This window comes from Sminthopsis crassicaudata, chromosome 2, assembly GCF_048593235.1.
Source record: "Sminthopsis crassicaudata isolate SCR6 chromosome 2, ASM4859323v1, whole genome shotgun sequence".
Taxonomy (NCBI): domain Eukaryota; kingdom Metazoa; phylum Chordata; class Mammalia; order Dasyuromorphia; family Dasyuridae; genus Sminthopsis; species Sminthopsis crassicaudata.
Genome location: NC_133618.1, coordinates 255,581,340 through 255,601,907, shown reverse-complemented (window position 1 = coordinate 255,601,907; position 20,568 = coordinate 255,581,340). Strand labels below are relative to the sequence as shown.

The window sequence follows — 20,568 nt, the reverse complement described above, 5'->3', positions numbered from 1 at the left end:
AAGGCTTCTAAGAGTCACATAAGACCTTTACCTACCACACAAAACAACAACAACAATAATATTATAATGTCCTTCTTCTTATCTATTTTAATGCAGTCCAGTTAGAAAGAGTTCTGGTGGAAAGTCAGTAAAATATTTACTTTTTTTTTTTACATTTGATATTTTGCAGATTCTGGCCTTACTGGATAAAATAACTACTTTTTGTTATTGAACAAAAGTATTTTGTAGATTTACTGAAAGCATCTTTAGTACAATTCCAGCAGCAGACAGGAAGCCATGAATGCTGTGTATCTCAACTAGTTTCCACATGGCTTTGGGTTCTTCTGCTAGATCTTTATATTTTGAAAGTTAATTCATAATCTTCAAACTAAATGAAATGAAATTGTAGTAGTGTAACATCTGTTAAAAACACTTCTTTAAAAAATTCCTTGAATCTGTGGGATCAATGTTATATCAGAGCAATTTAGAGGAAAGCTTTTGTCTGGAATGTTGCATTGGTTTTAGTAGAATTTATATAATAAATTTTCAAAAGTATCTGGGTATCTGTGTGTTGTCTGATAAATTATAAAGAATAACAAACTATCAGTGGGTAATTCTGGCCTTTTGATTTTTTTCTAGTTATTCAGCAGATGCTAAATTTTTGCAGCTTATTGTTAAGTTTCACAGTTTCCTTGCAAAATCTGCATCAATCAAGTCCCAACTCCCTTAGATAGCATTTCAGAACACAAGGAAACATTAACATGCCATACAACATATTCCTAAAAGCTCCAAAAATTTAGCATATAACAAACACTCAGAAAGATATAATCAAGTAGCCAAAACTGAATACAAGAAACAAACTGTCCTTCAAAAACTAGCAGACAACAGATTCTTGCACTACAAATGCAGATACCCAAACTTCTTTAAACTTAAAAAAAGAAACTGCTTAAAAACAAATACAAAACCTTTTTGTCACAATCAAAATTTTTGCCCACAATCACCTAGACATAATTTCAATCCCCAAATGTAAGAACAACACTCTTGACAGATATTGCCATACCAAATACTCATAACCAACAATATATTAATAACAGTATTATTATACTACAATATATTAGTACAGTAAATTGAAATAATAATAATATAGACAGGGAAGAGTCAAATAAATGACCAAGTCATGGGGATCTGACTATAAAAATGGAGGACTTGATGACAGCAATTTGGAACCAATTGATTATCACTAGAAATTATAGAAAAGTTAGCTTTAAAAAGAATTGAAAAATGAATAGATGCCCATCAATTGGGGAATGGTGAAACAAATTGTGATATATGAAGGTAATAGAATATTATTGTTCTATAAAAAATGGTGAACAAGCTGATTTTAGAAAGACCTGGAAAAATTTAAATGAACTGATGCTGAGCTAAACAAACAGAACCAGCTACACATTGTATATAATAACAGCAAGAATGTGCAATAATCAATTCTGAAAAAGTAGATTCTTCTCAATGGTTCAGTGATTCAAAGTAATCCCAATAGACACTGGCCAGAAAATGCTATCTGCATCCAGAAAAAGAACTAAAGAAACTGAATGTAAATCAACACATGCTATATTCACTTCTTTTTTTCTGTTTTTTTTTTTCTTTTTTAGCTCTCCCATGGTTTTTCCCATTTGCTCTGATTTTTATCTCCCAACACGATTCATAAAGCCATGTGTATTAAAAATAAATAAATTTAATAGAAAAATAAAATTAAAAAAAAAATTTTTAAGTTAGTTTTAAGGAACCTAGACTTATACAAGGAAGTAGCAGAAATTAAATTACCCAGGTGTTTAATCTGAAGAAGAAAAGATTTAGGAGGTTATGTTAAAGTAATTGAAGAGTCATCATTCTGTCTGACTTCAGAGAGCAAATCTAGGAACATTGGGTGGAATCAAACTGTGTAAATATCCAGCAAGACATGAAGTGACGGCTAGAATTAGACATTAGAAGCTTGCTATCTTTCTTGGACTGACAAACTACAAATCCACAAACTAAAAACACAAAAAACTCAACCAATAAACCTTACTGGTTCAGACTAAACTATATTATCCATAATCACCCAAATATAATTCTGATTCATAAAAACTCTAAAGTAACATTTTAATAGACATTGATATATTAAATATTCATAAGGAGATAAAAAGCTTTCAAAATGTAGAAAGCTAGCAAAATCATGTAAGGAAATGCAAAAGCAGATATTCCTATTATCTTGTCTGCTACTAGAATTGAACGGAGGAAGTTTTCAGTGACTAGAGAAGATGAATAATGTAATACTTTTACATTACTTTATAGAACATTAAGTATAAAAGAATAACAGTAGGTAGTAATATAGGATTATTTCCATCTAAACTGTATTAAAAAGAAAAGAACTTTCCAATAATAATAACAATGATGATGATGATGATAGCTGACACATTGCACTTTGATTTGAAACTCAACAATCATCCAGCTGAAAGTCTTCTAAAGAGGAAGAACACACTCCATCTCTAAGAAATTGATGCACTTTTGAACAAATCTAATTATCGGGAAGTGTTTTCACACATTAAGCCAAAATCTATTTTTCTAAAACTTCCACCCATTATTGCTAGATTTGTTCTGGATCCAGAGAGAGCAATGGTCCTTCAATCACTTAAACATCTCTATCACATGTCCCCTAAATCTTCTCTTCTCCAGAGTAAACATCCTCAGATTCCTTCAGCCAATCCCCATTTGGAATTGCCTCCAAGTCTCTCACCAACCTGGTAAACCTCTAAATATTCTCCATTCCATATTAAACAACAATGTGATTGTATTCTATAGCAGCAGTCTATAATGCTGTGATGTCATATGAGTAAACAAAAAGCTAAGGCTTTGAAAAAGAATAAACAATCCTAAGTGTACTCTATATACTTAACAGAAGAGATTATTGCAGGTAACACTCATACCCCACTATCAATCAAAAGGTCCTGCTGTAGGTATTGTATGTGCATCAAGCATAGTCATCAATAGTAGGACATAGAGAAGGAGAAATTCTATCCATCATACAACTAAATACAAAATCTCTCAGGTAGACACTCCCAAGAGCCAATGTATCAAATCTTCCTTTACGTAGGGTGAAAACAGAGAAAGAAAATTATAGACCAATTTCCCTAATGAATATTGATGCAAAAATCTTACATAAAATATTAGCAAAGAGATTACAGAAAGTCATCCCCAGGATAATACACTATGACCAAGTAGATTTATACCAGGAAAGCAGGGCTGGTTCAATATTAGGAAAACTATTAGTATAATTGATTATATCAATAACCAAACTAACAAAAATCAAATGATTATCTCAATAGATGCAGAAAAAGCATTTGATAAAATCCAACACCCATTCCTCTTAAAAAAAAAAACAAAAAAAACCACTAGAGTAGTATAGGAATATATGGACTTTTCTTTAAAATGATCAATAGTATCTATTTAAAACCATCACCAAGCATCATATGTAATGGGGACAAACTAGAACCATTCTCAATAACATCATGAGTGAAACAAGGTTGCCCCCCTATCACCATTACTATTCAATACTGTATAAGAAACGTTAGTAATTACATTTTTGTTTTCCTTCTCAGGTTTTTTTCTTTCTTTCTAGATCCAATTTTTCTTGTGCAGCAAAAAATGCATGTTTTGTAAATAAAAAGCTATAATAATAATAAAAAATAAAAATAAATTAAAAATAAAAAAGAAATGTTAGCACTGGCTATAAGAGAAGAGAAAGAGATTAAAGGAATTAGAGGAAACCAAATTATTACTCTTTGCAGATGATTTGATGGTATTCTTAGAGAACCCTAGAGAATAAACTAAAAAACTACTAGAAGCAATTCATAACTTTATCAAAGTTATAGGATACAAAATAAACCCACATAAATCATCAGCATTTTTATATACAACTAACAAAGTCCAGCAGTATGAAATACAAAGAGAAATTCCATTCAAAATAACTGTCAATATTTTAAAATATTTAGGAATCTATCTGCCAAGGGAAAGTCAGGAACTATATGAACACAACTACAAAACACTTTCCACACAAATAAAGTCAGACCTAATAAGTTGGAAAAATATCAAATTTTTGATTTTGATATCTTATTTGATCACATTTTTGATATTTGAGCGAATATAATAAAAATGACAATACTACCTAAATTAATCTATTTATTTAGTGCCATACCAATCAAACTCCCAAGAAACCAATTTACAGATCTAGAAAAAATAATAACAAAGTTCATCTGGAAGAACAAAAGATCAAGAATTTCAAAGAAATTAATGAAAAAAATGCCAATGAAGGTAGCCTAGCTGTGCCAGACCTAAAACTATATTATAAAGCAGTGGTCATCAAAAATATTTGATACTAGATAAGAAATAGAGAAGTTGATCAGTGGAATACGTTAGGTTCACAGGACAAAATAGTCAATAACTATAGCAATCTAGTGTCTAACAAACCCAAAGACCCCAGCTTTTAGGATAAGAACTATTTGACAAAAACTGCTTGGAAAATCAGAACGAGGCATTGACCCACACTTAACACCATATACCAAGATAAGGTCAAAATGGGTTAATGATCTAGGTATAAAGAGTGATATTATAAGCAAATCAGAAGAACATAGGATAGTTTACCTCTCAGACCTGTGGAGAAGGAAGGAATTTGTGATCACAGAACTGGAACTCATAATTGGACACCAAATAGATAATTTTGATTATATTAAGCTAAAAAGTTTTTGTACAAACAAAACTAATGCAGATAAGATTAGAAGGGAAGCAATAAACTGGGAAAACATTTTTACATTTAAGGGTTCTGATAAAAGCCTCATTTCTAAAATATAGACAGAAGTGACTCAAATTTCCAAGAATTCAAGCCATTTCTCCAATTGATAAATGGTCAAAGGATATGTACAATTTTAGATGAAGAAATTAAAACCATTTTTAGTCATAAGAAAAGGTGCTCTAAATCACTAATGATCAGAGAAATGCAAATTAAGACAATTCTGAGATATCACTCCACATCTCTCAGATTGGCTAAAATGATAGGAAAAAATAATGATATATCTTGGAGGGGATATGGGAAAACTGGGACACTGATACATTGTTGGTAGATCCAGTCTGGAGAGCAATTTGGAACAATGCTCAAAAAGTTATCAAACTGTGCTTTGATCCAGAAGTGTTTCTACAAGGCCTATATCCCAAAGAGATCTTAAAAGAGGGAAAGAAACACATATGTGCAAAAATATTTGTGGCAGCCCTTTTTGTAATGGCAAGAAACTAGAAATAGTGGATGCCCATCAGTTGGAGAATGGCTGAATAAGTTAATGGTATATTATTGTTATGGAATATTATTGCTCTATAAGAAACAATCAGGAGGATGATTTTAGAGAGGCCTAGAGAGACTTATATGAACTGATACTAAGTGAAATGAATAGAACAAGATCATTGTACACGGCAACAAGAAGATTATACAATGATCAATTCTGATGGACATGGCTGTTTCCAATAATGAGATGATTGATGCTAATTCCAATGATCTTGTGATGAAGAGAGCCATCTGCATACAGAGAGAGGACTGTGGGAACTGAGTGTGGATCATAATATAATATGTTCACTCTTTTTGTTGTTCATTTGCATTTTGTTTTCTTATTCATTTTCTTTCCTTTTTGATCTGATCTTTCTTGTGCAGCAAGATAATTGTACAAATATGTTTACATATATTGGATTTAACATATATTTTAACGTGTATAACATATATTGGATTACTTGCCATGGGGGAGGGGGGAGAGGAAAATTTGGAACACAAGACTATGAAAGAATCAATGTTGAAAAATTATCCGTGCTTATGTTTTGAAAATAAAAAGCTTTAATAATAATAATAAAAAAGAAACAACAACAAAAAAAAATCTTCCTTCTACAATCCTTTGACACTGCTACAGAATAATCCTCCTAAGAGATAAATCTAAAAATGTCACTTTCCAGATCAAAAATTATACATGGCTCCATATTGTCTATAAATACAAGTTTCCAAGCCTAATATTCAAAATCATCCATAATGTCTCCAACCTACCTTTCCAGATTCATTGTACATCATTCAACAATTTAATGAGCATTACTATTCCCCTACATGTCAGATTACTATCCAAAGCACTAGGGATACAAAGACATCAAGGAAACATTCTTGCCTTTAAGGAGCTTACATTCTACTGAGAGAAATAACATGTTCAGAGCTAAGTAAATATGAAATATATTCAACACAAAGACAAAATAATTCTAAGAGAAGGTACAGCACTAACAACTGAAGGGATTAAAGTTTCATATAGAAAATGACTCAAACTGAGTTTTGAAGGGAGCTGGGACGAGAGTAGGAGAGCATTCAAGACATGAGGCACAAAACAGAGGAGCAAGAAGAGTTACATATAAAGAACATCAAGGAGGTCTGTTTGGCTTCCCTTATACCCACTGACTCTTTGATGGGAAATAATGGAAATCAGTCTGGACACATATGTTGGAACCAGATTGTGAAGAACTTTAAATATTAGAGTTCTGAGTCATGTGATCAAGATAGAAGACTAGACATTTTCTCAAAGATTCAAGACCTCTGAAAACTTTCCAAAATAAGAATTATGTGTAAGAGATAAAACAATTTAGCTGCCTTCACCACCTACAACACCTAACAAAGCAGTAATCCACTGAACCAACAACAGAAAAAGCTAATCCTTATTGCTCAGTGAGCACTCTTTACCCCACAACCCACCATGTTTAAGGCAAGGTTGCACAAGTTAAATCATGAGCTTGCAGTAGAATTTTACTATAAACTCCTTCTTCCCCCAGTGCCATAGAAAGTAAAAAAAACAAAAGTTTGTCCTGGCTGGAACAGCAATGTGGCAATGCTATGTTCTGTAACAGAGTTCATCTGGGAACTAAGGAACAGAAAAAATTGGGGCTTGTGTGTGTGGCTGTGTGCCACTCCACTAAGCCTGAGGAAAATAGTGCAGCATCCAGCTGGAACCAATTCTGTATCTCCAGAAATCACCTGAGACAAAGATTGAAAATGAAGAAATATTAACTGTCTAGCAAGGGGGGAGGCTGAGGCTTTTTGAGATCTAGATTCCTGGAAAACCACCATAAAAAGAAAAGGAATAAGAAAAGGAGTAATAGAGAAAAATAAGAAAATAGCTGAATTTATCAAAGATCTTAGGAGGAAGGAAATTCAGTTACAGAATTTAAGCATTAAGCAATAAATCAACAGGGAAGATATTAATAACAGAAGGGAATATAACCTCCAAATTCTCCAAAAGAGTTCTAAGAACTAAAAAAAAAAAAAAATATTGTAAGATAAAGAAAAGTGAATCAACACCTGATGAATCAGAGGAACCTGTGAATTCCAAAAACAATATATATATATATATATATATATATATATATATATATATATATATATATATATATATATATATATATATATATATGGAATAATAGCAAAATGTTTCTGAAGTTTAAAAGGGAAATAATCATGAAAATGGAATATATGAACTACATGGCAGAACTGGAAGAACAGAAAAGCTTGAGTCTTCAGTGCCAAATCTTACCAAAGAAATGAAGAGAGTAATTGATTAAGAATACAAATACAAAAAATGAAAAGTAATCTGAAAGAAGCCAAAAGCAACAACATTAAGAAAAAACAATCTAAATACAAGCAAAATAAAATGAATATAAGAACAGGATGCAGACAATTTAAGGATTATAGGCCTTCCAGACAAATACGTCAACTTCAAAAAAAACTGAAAAAATAATACAAAAAAATTAACCAGAACTTCTGAACATAAGACTACAAAATGTCAATAGAAAGAACCCACAGAAAGGTGACCTCCCAAGGAAAAAAAATCATCTGCCACATCTAAACACATAGTGGTTAAATGTGGCAATTCCACTAACAAATAACAAATTCTACAAATCATCACAAAGTTTCAAAAATAAAGGAAAGAAATATAACATTATTCTGTACTTATAAGAAACAAAAGGAGGGAATGAAATAATATGTTTCAAACAGCAGAAGAATTCAAGATATAACCCAAGTTAATATACCCTATAAACCTTAGCATAACCACTAATAAAAAATATCAATAAAGATGTTTGAAGCACTCCTAGAAAGAAAACCAGATTTGAACAAATTATTTGTTTTGCAAACATTACCAACAAAAGAAATACAAGAAAGGTAAACAAAAAAATAACAGAAGAAGCATTAAGAGATTTCATTCTAATACACACAATACAATAAGCAAGGTCTATAGAGCCATCTAGTATTTGATAAACACCCAAATTCTAGCTTCTGGAATAATAATTCATTATTTGACAAAAATTGCTAGGAAAACTGGAAAATATTATGTCAGAAACTCGGCATAAATTTACATCTCACACCTCATACCAAAATAAGGTCAAAATGGATACGTGATTTGGATGTAAAGGTTGATACCAACCACAAACAAATTAGGAGAACAAAGGATAATTTACCTATCAGATCTTTGAAGAAGGGAGGAATTTATGACCAAAGAAGAGCTAGAGAACATTATGAAAGGCAAAATGGACTGATTACATTAAATTTAAAAAGTTTTACACAAATAAAACCAACAGAAACAAGATTAAAAGGGAAGTACAAAGATGGGGAAAAATCTTTACAGCCAATATTTCTGATAAAGGTTTCATTTCTAAAATATATAAAGAACTGTGTGAAACTTATAAGAAGACACATCATTCCCCAAGTGATAAATGATCAAAGGATATGAATAGGCAATTTTCAGATGATGAAATTAAAGCCATTTAGTTATATGGAAAAATGTTTTAAATCACTATTGATTAGAGAAATGCAAATTAAACAATTCTGAGGTACCATATCATATCTCTCAGATTGGCTAAGATGACAGGAAAGGATGTTGGACAGGAAATGGATGTGGGAAAACTGGGACACTAATGTATTGCTGGTGGAGCTGTGGAATGATCCAACCATTCCAGAGAACAATCTGGAACTATGCCCAAAGAGCTATAAAATTGTGCATTCCCTTTGACCCAGCAGTACCATTATCCCAAAGAAATCAAAAAGGAGGGAAAAGGACCCATATATGCAAAAATGTTTGTAGCAGCTCTTTTTGTGGTAGCAAAGAACTGGAAAACGAGTAGATGCCTGTCCCTTGAGAATGGTTGAACAAATTGTGGTAAATGAAGATAATGGAATATTATTGTTGTATAAAAAAATGATTAACAAGATGATTATAGAAGGCCTGGAAAGATTTACATAAACTGATGCTGAGCAAAACAAGGAGGACCAGGAATATATTGTACATAACAGCAAGAATGTGCGATGATCAACTATGAAAGGCTTGGTTCTTCTCAGTGATTCAGTGATCCAAGGCAATCCCAAAAGACTTTGGACAGAAAATGTCATCTGCATCCAGAAAAATATCTAAGGAGACTAAATGTAAGTCAATATATGCTATGTTCACTTCTTTTCTCTTGTTTTTTTTTTTTTCTTTCTCCCATGGTTTTTCCCATGTGCTCTGATTTTTCTCTCCCAGCAAAATTCGTAAAACAATGTGTATTAAAAATAAGCCAAAAAAAGGGAGATTTCATTCTAAAAGTATACAAGGAGCCATGAATGAAAGCAGAAGACAGAAGTGATGGAGAAAAAGGTCTGAAATATCATGGGCCAAACCTCACAACCCCCTGGCTATAAGTGAATCAATGTTTTTGTGGGACTTACGGCATCTTTTAAATGGAACTGCTGGAATCATAGTGAAGATGTTGGACTAGCAGGACAGCAAGTTCTCCCCCAAACCTTCTCTGCACATATACACCAGATGAAATCTTGATGGAGAAATTCAAGGCAAAGTTAGAAACATCTTTCCAGATCAAATCAGCATAGCAAAGACAGAGAAGTCTTTGAACCCTGGGACAAAGTCTGGCGTGGAGCACAGGAAGTTTGTGCACCAGAACAAAAAGAGGTCCCAGGCTCATATTGGGGCCTCATCTCCAGAGCCATTCCAGCCTCAATGGTGCCAACTAGCAACTTCTGTTCACTAGTCTCCATTTCTGGGTCACAGAAACAGGGTAGAATAAGGAGGAGAGATGACCTGTCCCTGCCCTATCTCTAAACCTTCAGCACAGACCCTGGACTCTATATCAAACAAGGAGAAGTTTCAGAAGCAAGCTGTAACAGTGTGGCCTTGAAGTCTGCAAAAGAATAATGAGGGTAGGAATACCAAACCAAAAGGAAGCCTACAATTTTGTCAGTGTAAGCCAATAGACTGGCACTGAGCCCAACCCAGCACTGTTGCTCAGACCTAAATCCAGGACAGGCAATCACAGAGTTCAGAGCGGGGGTAGAGCAATCAGACTTTATTCTCCAAATGAAAATTCCCAGGAACATTATAACCAAAATCCAGAGCTTCTATGTAAATGCTAGATAATGAAGAAGAATAATAAGAGATTTGCTGGAAGGTAGAGTCAATAAGCCTTGGCAATTGATTAGATATAGGGGATGAACTACACTCCACGCCTCTGAGTTTGTCCTCCTCAACTCCATGCACTGCCATCACCAACGAGTGAAATGCACTGTCTCCTTATCTTTACTTATTGAAATCCTCCCCACAATAAATGCTCCCTCATACCTGCTCCTCCTAAACAAAAATGATCATTCACTCCTCAACTTTTCCTAGAGTTCTTTGTCTGGATCTCTCCTTTGACTACAACCCATTCTACTTTGCATCATATTTATCTGTATTCATCTTGTATACACCACCATTTTCCTCTAAATTGGAAGCTCTTGAGAATAAGGACTAGTCCACTTTTCATCTTTGTATCTTAGCATCAAGCAAAGTATTAGGAACTTAAGAAGCATTTGTTACTAAACTGAATTAGCTAAAGATTTATACAATATGTTAACTTTATAGTCTTCTGGCCCAGAAAGGAATGGTCTGAGCTATTGATAGCATCTCTCTTAAGACATAATTAAGCCCAGTTGTGATTCCCTCCCAAGCTGTGGAGCAAATACTCATCTACTCAGCCTCCTTCTGGCAAGCCTTCTTTCAAAGGATATATTCTTCAATCTGGGCAGATAAATGCTCACAGTCTGCACCAATCGCAATATGGTCATCTGTAAACAAAAGACAGTTCTAAACAACAACCAATGTCAGAAAAGGAAAAAAATAATAATAGTAACTTTTTCATTGTGAGAAGCTAATTGAGTTAATTCATCATTTTCCAGAAATAAAGTCATGCCCATAACTTATAGCTGACGCCAAACCCAAACTGTGTAGCTGATTTATTTTTGAGTTCTTTGCCATTTCCACAATCCAGATCTCTGTCAGGGTTATAATGTCCTCTCCCTTGACTCTTTCCATCTGTTATGAACTAAAATGACGACAACATAATCAACCTTTCTAATTAGTTTGGCACTTAAAATGAAATATGACCAAAGTCATGACATTCTAAATTGGATTTGGCATCATAACATCAGAAAATAGGATCCTCTATGATAAAAACTTTATTTGGAGTTTCCAGCCAAGAACTTCAAAGTACTTTATGAAATTAAACACCTTTACATGAAATCTCACTGGGATAGCCAAGGGTTTTATTTACCAAATGCCAGGAGTTTCTAGATGCATAGTCTCAGGATTCAGGCCTTTCCCTGTTGTGTCTGGGGGAAATGGGGAATTTTTAGGATCCCACATATTAAGGAACCTTCTGCGGCCAAACCTTCTGATAATCTACTTCTCTTCACTTACTATCTGTCTGAAGGGCTGCTGTCAGCATTTCTCGACATTTATTACGAACAGCATCACAGGTTATTGGGAATAGGAGGGAAGGTAGTAATTTTCGGAGTGGTGAGAGTCCTCGGTGGGTCTTGCTTTTTGTTGGAGCTAAAAAAAAAAAAAAAAAAAAAAAAAAAAAAAAAAACCTTTGTCAGAATGTTTTGGTTGAGACAACCATGGACAATGTGGTAAAGATATGTAACTTAAGGCATAATTCCAAGTGAGTTAAATAAATACTAATATTGTTTGTTCCTCAGTTGTTTTTAAATTGTGTCTGACTTTTGTGATCTCATTTAGGGTCTTCTTGGCAAAGATACTGGAGTGGTTGCCATTTCCTTCTCCAGCTCATTTTACAGATGAGGAAACTGAGGCAAAAATGGTGACTTGCCCAGGGATATATCACTATTTAGTGTCTGAAGCCAGATTTGAAATCAGAAAGATGAGTCTTCTTGACTCCTGGCCTTGTGCTCTATCCATATGCCACAGAGCTGCCTCCAAACTAATCAAAGTACCCCAAATCTAATTCTAGGTCAATATTCCCATCCAAAAATGATCAAATGATATTAAACAACAAGTTTTCATAGGAAAAAATACTAACTTTCAACAACCATAATTTCTAAAAATGCTTCAAATCACTAAGTAGAGAAATACCTTAAAGCAATTGTAAATTTCCACTTCATTCCATCAGATTGGCAATGATGATAACAAGAAAGATGACAACTGCTGGAAGAGAATTTGTCCAAGCATTCTAGAAAGCAATTTGGAACTATGCTCCGAAAAAGTCTCTAAACCATAAGTTACTGGGGAGAAGAAAGGTATCTTTGTAAATTTTTGTATATGCTTCAAAAAAAAAAAAAAAAAAAAGTTCTCATGGTCAAACAAGTCTCATTTACAAGAATGCCCTGATTAGTGACATGATCATTTTTTTAAAAGGAAACTTAAACTGATAGATTTTTAAAACATACCATTTCCCCTGTGTAATTTCTTTAGCAAAAAGGCTGAGAATTGAGAGGATCACAACAGCTCTGCTCAACTAATCAGGAAGATCATTTGAAAAACTTTATAAGTTTTATGAAATACTTTTTTCCCACAAACAAGATGTTATCACAAATCAAGAAAACAAGATAGTTCATCTATTAACTGAGACTGTTGCAAAAAATCTTTACAATGCCACCAACTTTATTCCCACTCTGAGTTTACCCGTGAGTACCAATAGAAGTAGAGAACCCAAGTCTCTGGGCTGGTATCTGATAACTCATCAAACTATGTTGGCTGAGTTGTGTTTTTGAAGGAAGAAAGCAAAAAGATTCAGGCAAAACTTCCTTGTGACAGTGCAGTGTGGCTGGAGGGAATATGATTACCTGGATAGTTTCTCCTATATTTAAGGGTTTGTCATTCAGGGTAATGCCAGCCCTTCCTGGGTCTTGGGCTATGAAATAACCTGCTTTGGGTCTGAAGTGGAGTTATACCAAAGGACTAGGTAATGATAATTAATGATAATTCTATATCATATGTTCTTGTCCCTGACAATTTGTGAGCCCTCAGGTATAACTGTGTCAGCTACCAAGAGGTTCTAACCCAGAACCTTGGCAGATGTCATCAATATTCACAAATCTCTTTTAAAAGGTTTTTTTTTCGGGGCAACTAGGTGGCACAATGGATAGAGCACCAGCCCTGAAGTCAGGAGGACCAGAGTTCAAATCTGCCCTCAGATACTTAACACTTACTGGCTATGTGACCCTGGACAAGTCACTTAATCCCAATTGCCTCAGGAAAAAGAGAATTCCCCAACTTTCTGTCAAAAATTATGGAGAATTTTAACTCGAAAATTCTAGAGAACTATAATTTGTTGATCTAGCCTATTTCATAAACCATAATGCACTAATTTAGGTATTTTCTGTTTAAGGAATTGTTATGATTTGGGTGATCTTATGAGACATTCATCATTTAAGGGGACAAGAAATGGAAAGAAGGAGAAGGAAGGATGTTTATAATATATCAGCAGTGGCCTCTAATTTAAGCTCTGTTTTAAGATCAGATCTTCCAAACCTGACCAAAAAGAGAAGAAGATTTGGAGAAAGGAAACCTGGATTCAAGTCACAGCTCTAGTACTTATTACCTGGGTGAACGTGGGCAAGTCATTTATTGTGTCTGGTCCTCAGTTTCCTCTTCTGTAAAAGATGGGGATAATCTCTGAGATCACAAGGTCAGTACTGCTATCCATATGTCTAAAATGGATCCTATGATTCAGCACTAAATTCTATGTAAAATCCTTTAAAACATTCTTAGCAGCTGTTACTGTATTTAGTCAGGTGAGATTTACAGATTCAAGTCTATGCACTAAAAAGAACAAAAGGACTTCCTAAGGGAAAAAAGAAAAAAGAAAAGCAAAAAACACACAGGTGTAGAAAATGATCTCATTTCCCCAGCACCACACTAACTTCTGAAATTATTGTTGTTTTATTTTAAGTCTTCCTTTCCCACGACCTCTGTCTTCCCTCCTATCTCCTGAACAACTACTATCCCTCCAATTTAATAAGAAATCATCTGAATCCAAAACAAGTTTAGACCAGTTCAGTAGACTGTCCAGAGCAAAAAAGCTATTTGGGCCTCAAAGTCCTCATCTTTGGAATTCTAAAACTCTCTCCAATGCTTCTACTATGTTTAAAATGTCCTATAACTTAGATTGGCTTAGAGATTATGATGGAAGACATTCATTCCTAAAGATAATTTTACTTTGTGTCTGATATCATCTACCATCTTTGAGCAGATAAAATAAAGTTTGTAAGTAAAGCACTTTCCATCCAACAACCCTATGAAATAAACAATATCCTCATTTTACAAATGAAGCTCAGAAATTACGTTTTCTCTGCAGTCATACAGATTGTAGATTTTAGTCAGAACTGAATTTGAAAGTCCAGCATGCTTTCCTATATATCAAGCTATAGAAAAAAGTTTTACTAGCTTACACTTCTCACTTGGGGAAGATTCATTTCACAAGCAAGGTTCTGTCAATCATAGGTTTACTAATGCTGCTAGTAGAGATTTCTAATATTCATTTCTCATTGTATGTTCTTTATAGACAAGAGAGTCACTCTTAAGGAAGCAGATGGAGGGAAGGGGTAGCAATTACTTATCACATTCTAATCACTTTTAATAGTCATATTTCTCAGGGACCTCTGGCCCTGGAGGAGCAGCTAGATGTTGCAGTGGCTAGAACACCAAGCCTGGAGTCAAGAAGACTTGAGCTCAAATCCAGTCTCAAATACTTACTAGCCAAGTCACTTGACCTTGTTTTTCTCAATTTCCTCATCTGTAAAATGAACTAGAAAAGGATATGACAAACCACTCTAGTATCTTTGCCAGGATCTCATTTGCCTAAATGAGATCACAAAGAGTTAGACAAAAGTGAAACTTACAAATCCGGCCCTGTCGTTTGAAGGCTTCCAGCCTTCAAAACCATGTTCCTGCTGCTGTCTCCTCAAAGCCTGGGACTTGTCACCCTTAAACATCCAATCATGTCTGCTGCCCTTTCTTCATCCCTCTGTTAGGCCCACTGTTTTCACCTACTGATGAGTTCCTAGAGAAGTCTCCATTTTGTGAAAGGGCCCAGGTTGGCCTTCATTCCTTCCCAGACTTGTCCTTTGTTTCCAGACTTCAAAACCACAGTGCTGCTACCAGATACCTTCATCCTGCACCTCCTCTCTCACTTTTGCTTTTCAGCCTCTTTTTGTATGTTAGCTTCTCCCAAAAGAATATAAAATCCTTGAGGACAACAGATGTGTTTTGGCTTATGTTTGTATCCTCAAAGTTTAGCACAGTGCCTAGCACACAGTAAGAGCTTAACAAATTCTTGTTTCCTTCTCTCCTTCCTTCTTTCCTTAAGAAAAGCTTCTGGGATTGAGCCCAATTTATTTAGTTTCTAACAACTATGTAAATGACAGGTTCTAAATCAGTCCCTAAATGTAAGTCTAACATAAAGCGGTGCAGTATAGTTAAAAAACAAAAACAAAATACAGCCTGAATTTAAAATCAAAAGACTTGATTTTAATTTCTGATTCTGATATTAACCACTTCTGTTATCCAGACAAGTGCTTGTATTAGTCTGATCAGCCACGATCAGACACACTACAACTTGACTCTAATATAATGACATCATTTTGGTCCTCTTCAAGAATAAAGGACACAAACAACTACCAATGATCCAGACATCAGTTTTCACCTCTATAAAATGAGGAATCTGTACTAGATACAAAGATCCCTTTCTAATTCTAAATCTTCTGCTCTTCTCCACACTCTAGAACCCAGTAGATTCATTCTTAGTCATTAGGTTTTCCCTAAAGAAGGAAACTTCTATAATGAATGAGCTATTCTTAATGAACTTCTACAAAAGTTTTGATGATGAGAAATTCTGATAGCCTGCTTTAAATAATAATAATAATAATAATAATTCTGGATTTTGCAGATTGAAGCATACTTTTTTTTCACTTTACTTTTCTTGAGGGTTTTGTGTTTTTTTTTTTTTTTAGAATGGGGGAGACCTATGCTTTCTTTCACAACAGGACTTATGGAAATGTTTTGTATAATTTCACATGCACTTTCTTCAATGTGTTGGGGGGAAGAATCTGGAACTCAAAGGTTTAAAAACAAATGTAAATTATTTTACATGTAACTGGGAAAAATAAAATATTAAAAATAAATGAAAAATATGCATACCCAGACACACCCCCTGGATCTGAAGTCAGAGGAGCTAGCTCCAAATTATACTTCAAAATTAATATTCTAAGTGACCACAGATTTTGGCTTTCATAAAATGAAGGATTTGGACTAAACAACCTCACTAGTCTCTTCTAATTCTATGATTAAGCAATGTAATAGACACCTAATCATGATCTGTCATACACCCATGGACTCCTTTTCTTCAGACAACAGAAAAAACTCAAAGAGAGAAATGAGACAGTAAATACAATCACTTTTCCTGTCAACTCTCATCTGCAATAATGTTAGTGGGAAGGAAAGAAAACCTCACAACTTTCAGCCTTGGAAAACTGCTTTTTCAAGGACATCTGATGCCAGGCCAACCATTCCCAAGCACCTACATGTGAGATAACTTGTATCCAAACTAATTGCACGATCAAAGAAGAAAAACACAGAAGCCAAACAAATACATATAGGATAACCAAAACAAAGTTAAAACAAACCAAATCTAGTCAACAGGAGAAAATGCAGTTAAGAATCCAAAAAGAAAAGATCCTTAGAGAGCAACAACAGCAACAACAACAACAACAACAACAACAAAAATGAACCAAGTGAAAAGCATCATCCTAACAAACATATTCCAGGATTACAAATTTAGAAATGGGCAGGGTCTTAAGAGAACAACTAGCCCAATCATACATTTTACAAATAAAGAAACTGGAGCTCTGAGCGGAAAAATGACTTGCTCAAGATCATATATTTAATAAACAGGAGAGCCAGTTTTTCTGACTCTAAATTTCATGATCATTTCATAAAATGGTGATGAATGGCCAAGTTTTCCTTACAAATAGGAAAACTATCAATGCCCAAAAAACCAAAGGGAACTTTCTAAAGACCAAAAGATTAGCAAAAATATAATAATCAGTTCCATCATTTTACATTTTCTGTAACTGAAATAATCCCATATCTACAGGCAGGTATGTGTTCTAACCTGATAAATCAGAAATTTGTACATATCCCAATAAAGGCATGTTGAAAAAATCCTCTCCAATTTCAGATTAGGTTATACTGCTGACTTATTTGCATATAATACAGTATTCATCATAAAATCCTTTTCAAAGAGCTATAAGTAATTTATAGAAATCTTTTTAGTCTTGAACATCCCTCTGAAGTAAATGCACTGATTGTCATCCATGTTTTACTGATGGGAAATAGGGGCCTGCTTCCAAAACCAAAAAGAGACACAAAGTCAAAAAGAAGTCTGCATTTGGTCTCCATCCCACATCAGAATGACTCCCAGTCCACACTTTCCTTGAACATTTCTGTCAGTTGGAATTCACCTTTGATCTTTTGTGTCAGAGGCATCCTTCGAAGATGTTGCCAAGGAAGAATTCCTTTTCTTCTCATCATTTTTATCTTCTGAGGCATCTAAATTTAATAGGGAAAGAAAGGAAACACATAATGGCAGATCAAATGGAATTATAATTAAATTGAGAAATGATCTGAAAGCAAACCACAAATCCTTTCTATTTTTTTACTAGCCTAGTTAGCAGAGCACATAAATTATTTGGGCCAAACCTGTTTGGGACACCTTATCCTACAGCACAAAAGGCTCTTAGCCTCTCTCTCAAGAGTATTCTGCTGGGGAAGAATGAAAGTGCAGATTCTAAACAATTTAAAAATTCTAAGAATAATAAATCTCTCCTTAGGCTCTCCTCCAATGCTTCATTGTGGCAGAGAGATGATTCTGGGTCCTCACAGATTCTTCCAGCACAACACAAGTTCTTATAGGTCTCACTAAGCTAGAAAGCCTTCAAGTACAAGCCCACCAATGGATTTTATATTTTCTGTCCAAGTATTAGTCTAGGTAAGTACAAAGATTTTGGCCAATAGGTGAGGAATATTTTGAGGCACAGCAACTTGTGACATCTTCACTGTGAAGGAATCACAGGAACACATATGTGATAAAAATATATCCTGTGATGCACCAAGAGTAATAAGGACTTGCATTTATATGTTTTACAGTTTACAAAGCAGTTTTCTCATAGCTATAAAAGAAGTATACATATTCTTATCCCCATTTTACAGATGAGGAAATTTAAGATAAAAAAGATCAAGTGACTTGACCAAGAAAACATAGCTAGTAAGCAGTAGAGAGTCAGGACTTAAGCCCAAGTCTCTTAACTCCAAGTTTAGCACTCTTTCCTCTATACCACATTACAGCAGTAACAGCAGATAGCAGTGTGTCTTGCCACTAATGCCAAATACCCAGCAATCCTGAGAGGGTCTCATCTAGGTCCAAAGCTGACTAAGGAGACTCTATCAGGATTACATCATGCTTCTACTGAGAGCCAGTCCTTTGAGATACAGCTCCAATTTGACTGCTAATATAAACATGGTCACATTATGTAATGTGATCTTTTACCTTATGGGGAGTAAATAAGTCAAAAGTCATGCCTATAATATTGTAAATGTTGTTACTCTCAATAAATTCTTTGTAATTCAATGTTTATAAAATAGATTGCATGGCTAGCACTTTACAGCAAAAAGAGCACTGGACTTGGAGGCAGGAGGCCTGAGTTTGATGCCCAAATCTGCCACTTACTTGTTGCGTAGTTATGGTTAAATCACTCAACCTCTATGAGCCTCAGTTTCTCAATCTGTAAAATGAAAATAATAATATTTGCACTATCCATTTCATAGGGGATTATGAGATAAAAACTTTGTAAGTCATAAGATGCTAAAGAAGTATGAGCTATTAACATTAAAGAGCATTTTAATTAACTAAACAAATATAAAGATATAAGAACACAATCTGTACAAAAATACATAACTTTTTTAATGGAAAATTTTCCCCAAGAAGTATTCCTACAAATAGCAATGATTTCTATTCAACATCAGCCTGACTAATTATATTGAATGATTAACAGAACTGTGAAAATTGTCATACTCCCCTAGCTAAGGGATAAAACAATTTGATGGGTATATCCAAAAAAGACCTAGTAAATCTAGCCCTTTGTCCATCAACTTCATCCATTTTTAGCGTTCAAGGACAGAACAAGTAGAGTAAGTGCAATTGTAGGAGAGAATTCTTGTATTTCAGGACTAAATGGCATACTGATAATATTTTCCAGAACAAGTGCTGCAATATTACCACCTGTCATTTTCAAAATGCCATGAAAACCAATGCCCTAAAATTCTGAAGGAAGATTTTGATAATTAAAGTAGCTGAATCCTTTCAAATAGCTGGAATCGCACACAACTCTCACCTCCATTCCCTATCTCTCAACACTACAATATCATCTACCAGATTCATTCTGGCTAACCCTACGCAGTCTTGTTGATGATGAGTGCTAAATACCATCACGAACTAAATAACATTATAGTTACCATTTTTAAGTGAAACATTTGAGAACTAACTATATGCATAATATAAAGGAAGTTATATAATACACAAATACATAAGCAAGAACAATATTTTTCCTAATGAGATGAAGTTAACTAGCATTTATATAGTATTTTAAGGTTTTCAAGGTGCTTAACATATATGTACATTAGTATGGGTATTCTACCCAAATAAATGGCAACTCCTATGCTTTAACAGATTGTCTTCATGAATGGCTACAGACAAAACAAAAATTCATCTACTGATGCTGAAGCCTGTACATTTCTCACTAAGAAAGTACTTTTTTTAGAGCTTACATTCTGTTAACAGAATGGCCTCCAAGAGGCCAGAATCACTTCCATACCAGGATGAGGCATCAGAGGAAGACTTAAATGAAGACTAATAATAATTTATCAAAAATAATTTGGAATAAAGTTATTCAGGAAAATCAGATTTTCTCTTTTTTTAATGTTTCTCTACCCAACATTCTCCTGGTAATCCCTTATTTCTGTCCTATCCTTTCTCTGAAATACCCTTTATCTGGAATCGTTTGCTGTAAGTTGGAAACTTTCAGTTTCTTAGCTGACTGGTTCATATGTGACTGTGACCTCAGGGATGGAAAACAAAAATCCCATCTACATGAGTAGTACCCATCCC

General features: G+C 34.3%; 1 protein-coding gene across 1 annotated transcript in view; it reads right to left on the bottom strand.

Annotated features, from left to right (window-relative positions):
* The window catches only part of TCEA2 (transcription elongation factor A2), a 44,187-nt gene that overhangs the window by 9,308 nt on the left and 14,311 nt on the right, over window positions 1-20,568 (bottom strand). The window contains 4 exon segments of the mRNA XM_074288927.1: window positions 11,114-11,170; window positions 11,802-11,868; window positions 11,870-11,936; window positions 17,867-17,954. Of these exon segments, the coding sequence (XP_074145028.1) occupies window positions 11,114-11,170; window positions 11,802-11,868; window positions 11,870-11,936; window positions 17,867-17,954 (279 nt within the window).